Source organism: Lepisosteus oculatus, chromosome 4 (genome assembly GCF_040954835.1).
Source record: "Lepisosteus oculatus isolate fLepOcu1 chromosome 4, fLepOcu1.hap2, whole genome shotgun sequence".
Taxonomy (NCBI): Eukaryota; Metazoa; Chordata; class Actinopteri; order Semionotiformes; family Lepisosteidae; genus Lepisosteus; species Lepisosteus oculatus.
In genome coordinates, this window is record NC_090699.1 from 2,573,648 (window position 1) to 2,585,336 (window position 11,689).

The following is an 11,689-nucleotide window of genomic DNA, read 5'->3' on the forward strand; positions in this document are numbered from 1 at the left end:
AGGAACAGACAGTGAGCCTGTCTCTCAATAATAATAATACAGTGTGTGATCTCCTGTCCCAGCCTGAGGAACAGACAGTGAGCCTGTCTCTCAATAATAATAATACAGTGTGTGATCTCCTGTCCCAGCCTGAGGAACAGACAGTGAGCCTGTCTCTCAATAATAATAATACAGTGTGTGATCTCCTGTCCCAGCCTGAGGAACAGACAGTGAGCCTGTCTCTCAATAATAATAATACAGTGTGTGACCTCCTGTCCCAGCCTGAGGAACAGACAGTGAGCCTGTCTCTCAATAATAATAATACAGTGTGTGATCTCCTGTCCCAGCCTGAGGAACAGACAGTGAGCCTGTCTCTCAATAATAATAATACAGTGTGTGATCTCCTGTCCCAGCCTGAGGAACAGTGAGCCTGTCTCTCAATAATAATAATACAGTGTGAATAGACTCAGAGAACGCCTATACTCTATCCTTCTCTCTCTCTTCTGTCTCTCTCTCCCTCTGTCTCTCTCTCTCCCCCTGTCTCTCTCTCTCTCCCCCTGTCTCTCTCTCCTCTGTCCTTCTCTGCTCACCCTTCCTCATGAACGGGGAGATGTCGTGCTTCATCATGTCGCAGGTGGAGTAGTTTGTGAGCCTGTTGCTCTTCATGGCCTCGAACCCTGTGGCGTGGAGCACCCTGTCCCTCTCCGCCTCTCCCAGCGCCACGCCCAGGAAGTCACACAGCCTGTCCAGCTCGCGGGGCAGGTCCTGGGACACGAGACACAGCAGCAGACTGTCAGCACGATCCTGCTGACTGCAGGAACAAACCCATAGCACACAGCGCCACCCGGTGTCAGTCTGGGGAACTGCAGCCTCACCTCCTTCATGTCCTCATAGAACAGGTAGAGCAGCTGGGGATGAGTCTGTCTGCGCTCCCACCATCCTGTGACATGATCGTACCAGGAGCCAAACACCACTGAGAGAGAGAGGGGTTAATACACACACTGAGAGAGAGAGAGGGGTTAATACACACACACTGAGAGAGAGAGGGGTTAATACACACACACTGAGAGAGAGAGAGAGGGGGGTTAATACACACACTGAGAGAGAGAGAGAGAGAGAGGGGTTAATACACACACTGAGAGAGAGAGAGGGGTTCATACAGACACACTGGACACTCCAGTACATTAACACTGCACTGAGAGAGAGAGGGGTTAATACAGACACACTGACTGGACACTCCAGTACATTAACACTGCACTGAGAGAGAGGGGTTAATACAGACACACTGACTGGACACTCCAGTACATTAACACTGCACTGAGAGAGAGAGGGGTTAATACACACACACTGACTGGACACTCCAGTACATTAACACTGCACTGAGAGAGAGAGAGGGGTTAATACAGACACACTGACTGGACACTCCAGTACATTAACACTGCACTGAGAGAGAGAGGGGTTAATACAGACACACTGACTGGACACTCCAGTACATTAACACTGCACTGAGAGAGAGGGGTGAGGTGTGAACAGTCTCACTCTTTCCCTTGGAGAATCTCTCCAGATAGCTGTTCCAGTCTCCAGGCTCTGGGTCCATGAAATTCATCCTGTCGAAGTGGAAATAAGAGATGACGTTGTCCTTCGGATTCCGAGCCACGTAGATCACCTGAGAGAGAGAAGACACTCAACACACCCTGTACACACTGGACACACACTCATCACCTGTAGAGAGAGAGAAGACACTGAACACACACTGTACACACTGGACACGCGCTCATCACCTGCAGAGAGAGAAGACACTCAACATACCCTGTACACACTGGACACACATCACCTGTAGAGAGAGAGAAGACACTCAACACGCACTGTACACACTGAACAAACACATCACCCGTAGAGAGAGAGAACACACTCAACACACACCCTGTACACACTGAATACACACACATCACCTGTAGAGAGAGAACACACTCAACACACCCTGTACACACTGGACACACACTCATCACCTGTAGAGAGAGAGAAGACACTGAACACACACTTTACACACTGAACACACACATCACCTGTAGAGAGAGAGAAGACACTCAACACACCCTGTACACACCGAACACACACACATCACCTGTAGAGAGAGAGAACACACTCAACACACCCTGTACACACTGAACACACACATCACCTGTAGAGACACTATTCATAAGAACACAATGAACACACTCACTGTACACACAAGCTCTACACACACTGTACACACACACAGTACACACTGTACACACACAGTATACACTCTGTACACACTGCACACACTACACAAACTCTACACACACTCAACACACAATCTGTACACACTGTACACAGACACTGTACACAAACTCTCCACACACACACACTCTGTACACACTGTACACACACAATGTACACACACTCTCCACACACACAGTGCACACACTACACAAACTCTCCACACACACACACTCTGTACACACTGTACACACTCTCCACACACACAGTACGCACACACAGCCTGCTGCCTCACCCTGCAGTTCTGCTCCCAGAAGGAAGGGGGCACCAGCTGCAGGGGCAGGTGGGTCTTGATCAGCCGGGGGCGCGAGCTCATCTTCTCCGCCAGCTCCACACCTGGGACACACAGGGCTCCACAGTGAGAGGCGCCAGCCAGACTCGCCACTCCCTCCTCCGGCCAGCAGGGGGCGGCGGCTCACCTGTCGCTAACCCAGGGGCGGACAACTCCAGGAAGGGCACGCACTCGTAAATGGGGAGGGAGGGCAAGACCTCCGGGCTCTTCCCAAAATAGATCAGCTCCAGGATGTGAGAGATCCAGGTAGTGCCTGGAGAGAGAGGGGTTAATACACACACACTGACTGGACACTCCAGTACATTAACACTGCACTGAGAGAGAGAGGGGTTCATACAGACACACTGACTGGACACTCCAGTACATTAACACTGCACTGAGAGAGAGGGGGGTTAATACAGACACACTGGACACTCCAGTACATTAACACTGCACTGAGAGAGAGAGGGGTTAATACACACACACTGACTGGACACTCCAGTACATTAACACTGCACTAAGAGAGAGAGAGGGGTTAATACACACACACTGACTGGACACTCCAGTACATTAACACTGCACTGAGAGAGAGAGGGGTTAATACACACACACTGACTGGACACTCCAGTACATTAACACTGCACTGAGAGAGAGGGGTTAATACAGACACACTGACTGGACACTCCAGTACATTAACACTGCACTGAGAGAGAGAGGGGTTAATACAGACACATTGACTGGACACTCCAGTACATTAACACTGCACTGAGAGAGAGGGGTTAATACAGACACACTGACTGGACACTCCAGTACATTAACACTGCACTGAGAGAGAGAGGGGTTCATACAGACACACTGACTGGACACTCCAGTACATTAACACTGCACTGAGAGAGAGAGGGGTTAATACAGACACACTGACTGGACACTCCAGTACATTAACACTGCACTGAGAGAGAGAGGGGTTCATACAGACACACTGACTGGACACTCCAGTACATGAACACTGCACTGAGAGAGAGAGGGGTTCATACAGACACACTGACTGGACACTCCAGTACATTAACACTGCACTGAGAGAGAGAGAGGGGTTAATACAGACACACTGAGAGAGAGAGGGGTTACAGACACACCAGCTTTAGGGTATGTGGCGATCAGGATGTCATCTGGTCTGGCCTGGAACTTCTCCACATTGTCAAAGTTGTCAGTGAAGTAGTGGGACATACAGACCCCCCGAAATTCAATGAGCTCTGGGCGCTGCACCTCCATCACTGAGAGAGAGAGAGAGAGAGATACTCCAGTACATTAACACTGCATTAAGAGAGAGACAGAGAGTAGTTAATATATAACCGTATCGTAAAATAAGTTTACAACACTGATAAATTTTAGCTACAGTCCCAGTACAGTACAACAGTTCTGTTACAATAAGAGCTACAGTCCCAGTACAGTAGACCAGTCCTGTTACAATAGGAGCTACAGTCCCAGTACAGTAGACCAGTCCTGTTACAATAGGAGCTACAGTCCCAGTACAGTAGACCAGTCTGTTACAATAGGAGCTACAGTCCCAGTACAGTAGACCAGTCCTGTTACAATAAGAGCTACAGTCCCAGTCCAGTAGAACAGTCTGTTACAATAGGAGCTACAGTCCCAGTACAGTAGACCAGTCTGTTACAATAGGAGCTACAGTCCCAGTACAGCACAACAGTCTGTTACAGTTGGAGCTACAGTCCCAGTACAGTACAACAGTCTGTTACAATAGGAGCTACAGTCCCAGTACAGTACACCAGTCTGTTACAATAGGAGCTACAGTCCCAGTACAGTAGACCAGTCTGTTACAATAGGAGCTACAGTCCCAGTCCAGTAGACCAGTCCTGTTACAATAGGAGCTACAGTCCCAGTACAGTACAACAGTCTGTTACAATAGGAGCTACAGTCCCAGTACAGCACAACAGTCTGTTACAGTTGGAGCTACAGTCCCAGTACAGTACAACAGTCTGTTACAATAGGAGCTACAGTCCCAGTACAGTAGACCAGTCTGTTACAATAGGAGCTACAGTCCCAGTACAGTACAACAGTCTGTTACAATAGGAGCTACAGTCCCAGTACAGTAGACCAGTCCTGTTACAATAGGAGCTACAGTCCCAGTACAGTACAACAGTCTGTTACAATAGGAGCTACAGTCCCAGTACAGTAGACCAGTCTGTTACAATAGGAGCTACAGTCCCAGTACAGCACAACAGTCTGTTACAGTTGGAGCTACAGTCCCAGTACAGTAGACCAGTCTGTTACAATAGGAGCTACAGTCCCAGTACAGTTGGCCAGTCCTGTTACAATAGGAGCTACATCCCAGTACAGTAGACCAGTCCTGTTACAATAGGAGCTACAGTCCCAGTACAGTACACCAGTCTGTTACAATAGGAGCTACAGTCCCAGTCCAGTAGACCAGTCCTGTTACAATAGGAGCTACAGTCCCAGTACAGTACAACAGTCTGTTACAATAGGAGCTACAGTCCCAGTACAGTAGACCAGTCCTGTTACAATAGGAGCTACAGTCCCAGTACAGGAGAACAGTCTGTTACAATAGGAGCTACAGTCCCAGTACAGTAGACCAGTCTGTTACAATAGGAGCTACAGTCCCAGTACAGTAGAACAGTCTGTTACAATAGGAGCTGCAGCTCCAGTACAGTAGACCAGTCTGTTACAATAGGAGCTACAGTCCCAGTACAGTAGACCAGTCCTGTTACAATAGGAGCTACAGTCCCAGTACAGGAGAACAGTCTGTTACAATAGGAGCTACAGTCCCAGTACAGTACAACAGTCTGTTACAATAGGAGCTACAGTCCCAGTACAGTAGACCAGTCCTGTTACAATAGGAGCTACAGTCCCAGTACAGGAGAACAGTCTGTTACAATAGGAGCTACAGTCCCAGTACAGTACAACAGTCTGTTACAATAGGAGCTACAGTCCCAGTACAGCACAACAGTCTGTTACAGTTGGAGCTACAGTCCCAGTACAGTAGACCAGTCTGTTACAATAGGAGCTACAGTCCCAGTACAGTAGGCCAGTCCTGTTACAATAGGAGCTACATCCCAGTACAGTAGACCAGTCCTGTTACAATAGGAGCTACAGTCCCAGTACAGTAGACCAGTCTGTTACAATAGGAGCTACAGTCCCAGTACAGTAGAACAGTCCTGTTACAATAGGGGCTACAGTCCCAGTACAGTAGAACAGTCCTGTTACAATAGGGGCTACAGTCCCAGTACAGTAGACCAGTCTGTTACAATAGGAGCTACAGTCCCAGTACAGCACAACAGTCTGTTACAGTTGGAGCTACAGTCCCAGTACAGTAGACCAGTCTGTTACAATAGGAGCTACAGTCCCAGTACAGTAGGCCAGTCCTGTTACAATAGGAGCTACAGTCCCAGTACAGTAGACCAGTCTGTTACAATAGGAGCTACAGTCCCAGTACAGTACAACAGTCTGTTACAATAAGAGCTACAGTCCCAGTACAGTAGACCAGTCCTGTTACAATAGGAGCTACAGTCCCAGTACAGTAGACCAGTCTGTTACAATAGGAGCTACAGTCCCAGTACAGTACAACAGTCTGTTACAATAGGAGCTACAGTCCCAGTACAGTAGACCAGTACTGTTACAATAGGAGCTACAGTCCCAGTGCAGTAGGACAGTCTGTTACAATAGGAGCTACAGTCCCAGTACAGTAGACCAGTCCTGTTACAATAGGAGCTACAGTCCCAGTACAGTAGACCAGTACTGTTACAATAGGAGCTACAGTCCCAGTACAGTACAACAGTCTGTTACAATAGGAGCTACAGTCCCAGTACAGTAGACCAGTCTGTTACAATAGGAGCTACAGTCCCAGTACAGCACAACAGTCTGTTACAGTAGGAGCTACAGTCCCAGTACAGTAGACCAGTCTGTTACAATAGGAGCTACAGTCCCAGTACAGCACAACAGTCTGTTACAGTAGGAGCTACAGTCCCAGTACAGTAGACCAGTCTGTTACAATAAGAGCTACAGTCCCAGTACAGTAGAACAGTCCTGTTACAATAGGGGCTACAGTCCCAGTACAGTAGACCAGTCTGTTACAATAGGAGCTACAGTCCCAGTACAGTAGACCAGTCCTGTTACAATAGGAGCTCCAGTCCCAGTACAGTAGAACAGTCTGTTACAATAGGAGCTACAGTCCCAGTACAGTAGACCAGTCTGTTACAATAGGAGCTCCAGTCCCAGTACAGTAGAACAGTCCTGTTACAATAGGAGCTCCAGTCCCAGTCCAGTACAACAGTCTGTTACAATAGGAGCTACAGTCCCAGTACAGTAGAACAGTCTGTTACAATAGGAGCTACAGTCCCAGTACAGTAGACCAGTCTGTTACAATAGGAGCTCCAGTCCCAGTACAGTAGAACAGTCCTGTTACAATAGGAGCTACAGTCCCAGTACAGTACAGTCTGTTACAATAGGAGCTACAGTCCCAGTACAGTAGAACAGTCCTGTTACAATAGGAGCTACAGTCCCAGTACAGTACAACAGTCTGTTACAATAGGAGCTACAGTCCCAGTACAGTAGACCAGTCTGTTACAATAGGAGCTACAGTCCCAGTACAGTACAACAGTCTGTTACAATAGGAGCTCCAGTCCCAGTACAGTAGACCAGTCCTGTTACAATAGGAGCTCCAGTCCCAGTACAGTACAACAGTCTGTTACAATAGGAGCTACAGTCCCAGTACAGTAGACCAGTCTGTTACAATAGGAGCTACAGTCCCAGTCCAGTAGAACAGTCTGTTACAATAGGAGCTACAGTCCCAGTACAGTAGGCCAGTCCTGTTACAATAGGAGCTACAGTCCCAGTACAGTACAACAGTCTGTTACAATAGGAGCTACAGTCCCAGTACAGTAGACCAGTCTGTTACAATAGGAGCTACAGTCCCAGTACAGTAGACCAGTGCTGTTACAATAGGAGCTACAGTCCCAGTACAGTACAACAGTCTGTTACAATAGGAGCTACAGTCCCAGTACAGTAGACCAGTACTGTTACAATAGGAGCTACAGTCCCAGTACAGTAGACCAGTCTGTTACAATAGGAGCTACAGTCCCAGTACAGGAGACCAGTCTGTTACAATAGGAGCTACAGTCCCAGTACAGTAGACCAGTCCTGTTACAATAGGAGCCACAGTCCCAGTACAGTAGAACAGTCTGTTACAATAGGAGCTACAGTCCCAGTACAGTAGACCAGTCTGTTACAATAGGAGCTACAGTCCCAGTACAGTACAACAGTCTGTTACAATAGGAGCTACAGTCCCAGTACAGTAGACCAGTACTGTTACAATAGGAGCTCCAGTACCAGTACAGCACAACAGTCTGTTACAATAGGAGCTACAGTCCCAGTACAGTAGACCAGTCTGTTACAATAGGAGCTACAGTCCCAGTACAGTACAACAGTCTGTTACAATAGGGGCTACAGTCCCAGTACAGTAGACCAGTACTATTACAATAGGAGCTACAGTCCCAGTACAGTAGAACAGTCTGTTACAATAGGAGCTACAGTCCCAGTACAGTACAACAGTCTGTTACAATAGGAGCTACAGTCCCAGTACAGTAGACCAGTCTGTTACAATAGGAGCTACAGTCCCAGTACAGTACAACAGTCTGTTACAATAGGAGCTACAGTCCCAGTACAGTACAACAGTCTGTTACAATAGGAGCTACAGTCCCAGTACAGTAGACCAGTCCTGTTACAATAGGAGCTACAGTCCCAGTACAGTAGAACAGTCTGTTACAATAGGAGCTACAGTCCCAGTACAGTAGACCAGTCTGTTACAATAGGAGCTACAGTCCCAGTACAGTAGAACAGTCTGTTACAATAGGAGCTACAGTCCCAGTACAGTAGAACAGTCCTGTTACAATAGGAGCTACAGTCCCAGTACAGTACAGTCTGTTACAATAGGAGCTACAGTCCCAGTACAGTAGAACAGTCCTGTTACAATAGGAGCTACAGTCCCAGTACAGTACAACAGTCTGTTACAATAGGAGCTACAGTCCCAGTACAGTAGACCAGTCTGTTACAATAGGAGCTACAGTCCCAGTACAGTACAACAGTCTGTTACAATAGGAGCTCCAGTCCCAGTACAGTAGACCAGTCCTGTTACAATAGGAGCTCCAGTCCCAGTACAGTACAACAGTCTGTTACAATAGGAGCTACAGTCCCAGTACAGTAGACCAGTCTGTTACAATAGGAGCTACAGTCCCAGTCCAGTAGAACAGTCTGTTACAATAGGAGCTACAGTCCCAGTACAGTAGACCAGTCTGTTACAATAGGAGCTACAGTCCCAGTACAGGAGACCAGTCTGTTACAATAGGAGCTACAGTCCCAGTACAGTAGACCAGTCCTGTTACAATAGGAGCCACAGTCCCAGTACAGTAGAACAGTCTGTTACAATAGGAGCTACAGTCCCAGTACAGTACAACAGTCTGTTACAATAGGAGCTACAGTCCCAGTACAGTAGACCAGTACTGTTACAATAGGAGCTCCAGTACCAGTACAGCACAACAGTCTGTTACAATAGGAGCTACAGTCCCAGTACAGTAGACCAGTCTGTTACAATAGGAGCTACAGTCCCAGTACAGTACAACAGTCTGTTACAATAGGGGCTACAGTCCCAGTACAGTAGACCAGTACTATTACAATAGGAGCTACAGTCCCAGTACAGTAGAACAGTCTGTTACAATAGGAGCTACAGTCCCAGTACAGTACAACAGTCTGTTACAATAGGAGCTACAGTCCCAGTACAGTAGACCAGTCTGTTACAATAGGAGCTACAGTCCCAGTACAGTACAACAGTCTGTTACAATAGGAGCTACAGTCCCAGTACAGTACAACAGTCTGTTACAATAGGAGCTACAGTCCCAGTACAGTAGACCAGTCTGTTACAATAGGAGCTACAGTCCCAGTACAGTACAACAGTCTGTTACAATAGGAGCTACAGTCCCAGTACAGTACAACAGTCTGTTACAATAGGAGCTACAGTCCCAGTACAGTAGACCAGTCCTGTTACAATAGGAGCTACAGTCCCAGTACAGTAGACCAGTCTGTTACAATAGGAGCTACAGTCCCAGTACAGTACAACAGTCTGTTACAATAGGAGCTACAGTCCCAGTACAGTAGACCAGTCTGTTACAATAGGAGCTACAGTCCCAGTACAGTAGAACAGTCTGCACACACTCACACACACACATGCTGACACACACACACTGACACACTGAAACACACACTGATGCACTCTCACACTAACACACACACACTGACAAACTGACACACTCACACACGCACACACTCACATGCTGACACACATTCACACACTCACACGCTGACACACACACACACTCACACGCTGACACACACACACTCACACTCACACGCTGACACACACTCAGACTCACACACACACACGCACGCACACACACTCACACTCACACGCACGCACGCACACACTCACACGCTGACACACACTCGAACTCAGCCTGGAGTTGAACTCTGCTCTCTGGAGAGGGTGCTCTGCCTGCTGTGTCCAGACCTGTGCTGTCCAGCCCGGTACTGTGTGCGTGGCGGTCCGGTCCGGTCCGGTCAGGGTCCCGCAGGTGTGCTGCGGAGCAGGAGAGAGAACCGCTGACTCACTGGGGTTTACTGCCAGGCGGTTCACAGAGTTCACAGAGTTCAGAGTTATCTCCTCTCTCCTCTCTCTCTCCCCCCTCTCTCTCTCCTCTCTCTCTCTCCCCTGTCTCTCCCCTCTCTCTCCCCTCTCTCTCCCCTCTCTCTCTCCTCTCTCCCCTCTCTCCTCCCTCTCTCTCCTCTCTCTCCCCTCCCTCTCCTGTGTCTAAAACTTGTCACCTCTCTGTCTAACTTTCTCTCTCACTGTCTCTCTGACTCTCAGTCTTTCTCTGTCTCTGTCCTCCTGTCTCTGTCTCTCAGTCTGTCTCTCTCTTCCCTCCCTCTGTCTCTCTGTCCCTCTGTCTCTCAGTCTGTCTCTCTGTCTCTCTGCTCTCAGTCTGTCTCTCTGTCTCTCTGTCCCTCTGTCTCTCAGTCTGTCTCACCCTCTCTCTGCTCTCAGTCTGTCTCTCTGTCTCTCTGTCCCTCTGTCTCTCAGTCTGTCTCACCCTCTCTCTGTCTCTCTGCTCTCAGTCTGTCTCTCTGTCTCTCTGCTCTCAGTCTGTCTCACCCTCTCTCTGTCCCTCTGTCTCTCAGTCTGTCTCACCCTCTCTCTGTCTCTCTGCTCTCAGTCTGTCTCTCTGTCTCTCTGCTCTCAGTCTGTCTCACCCTCTCTCTGCTCTCTGTTCTCTACAACTTGTTCCCTCTCTCTGGTCCCCTGACTGCACTCCCCTCCCTCCCTCTTTCCTGCATTCCTGCTCCCCTCCCAGCTGCTGTTTCCTGATCTCTCCCTCCCCTCTCTCCCCTCTCTCTTCTCTTTTGTTCCCTTACAGTCTCACAGTGCAGAGTTACTGTATTAACCCCTCTCTCTCTCTCAATTCAATTCAAGGTGCTTTATTAGCATGACCGATGGGTACAATCAGTGTTGCCAAAGCAAATAAAAATAATAAAATTAACATGGAACAAAACAAAAAATAGAAGACAGGTTACAGACATTTACAACAAAGACATATTATAAAATATTGACATATACTGTAGGCGGCTGGAGCATTATTGGGAGACAGACTCACTGTTCCTCAGGCTGGGACAGGAGATCACATACTGGGCTGCCAGTTCAACTGAGTTCCCTCCTCCCTCTCCCAGTAGGATTGGGACCCGTTGTGACCCTCTCTCTCTCTCTCAGTGCAGTGTTAATGTACTGGAGTGTCTAGTCAGTGTGTCTGTATGAACCCCTCTCTCTCTCAGTGCAGTGTTAATGTACTGGAGTGTCCAGTCAGTGTGACTGTATGAACCCCTCTCTCTCTCTCAGTGCAGTGTTCATGTACTGGAGTGTCCAGTAGGTGTGTGTGTATTAACCCCTCTCTCTCTCTCAGTGCAGTGTTAATGTACTGGAGTGTCCAGTCAGTGTGTGTGTATGAACCCCTCTCTCTCTCAGTGCAGTGTTAATGTACTGGAGTGTCCAGTCAGTGTGTC

General features: G+C 48.2%; 1 protein-coding gene and 1 long non-coding RNA gene across 5 annotated transcripts in view; one reads left to right on the forward strand and one right to left on the reverse strand.

Annotated features, from left to right (window-relative positions):
• LOC138238273 (cytosolic sulfotransferase 3-like) overlaps nt 1–11,689 on the reverse strand; it is a 271,472-nt gene that overhangs the window by 67,315 nt on the left and 192,468 nt on the right. Inside the window, exons 1-7 of one of the 4 annotated variants that reach the window (XM_069188410.1) lie at nt 10,082–10,934; nt 3,688–3,825; nt 2,703–2,828; nt 2,519–2,619; nt 1,519–1,645; nt 855–952; nt 570–744 (exon numbers count right to left, since the gene is read on the reverse strand). The exons of 1 other annotated variant lie outside the window; for it this stretch is intronic. In XM_069188410.1, the coding sequence (XP_069044511.1) occupies nt 570–744; nt 855–952; nt 1,519–1,645; nt 2,519–2,619; nt 2,703–2,828; nt 3,688–3,825; nt 10,082 (766 nt within the window). In that variant the 5' untranslated portion in view covers nt 10,083–10,934. Of the gene's footprint in view, nt 1–569; nt 745–854; nt 953–1,518; nt 1,646–2,518; nt 2,620–2,702; nt 2,829–3,687; nt 3,826–10,067; nt 10,941–11,689 lie in introns of those variants that run through there. 2 more of the 4 variants (XM_069188406.1, XM_069188404.1) reach the window with 2 other exon arrangements.
• Nucleotides 1–11,689, forward strand: part of LOC138238275 (uncharacterized) — a 76,087-nt gene that overhangs the window by 31,556 nt on the left and 32,842 nt on the right. The gene's annotated exons all lie outside the window — the stretch shown is intronic.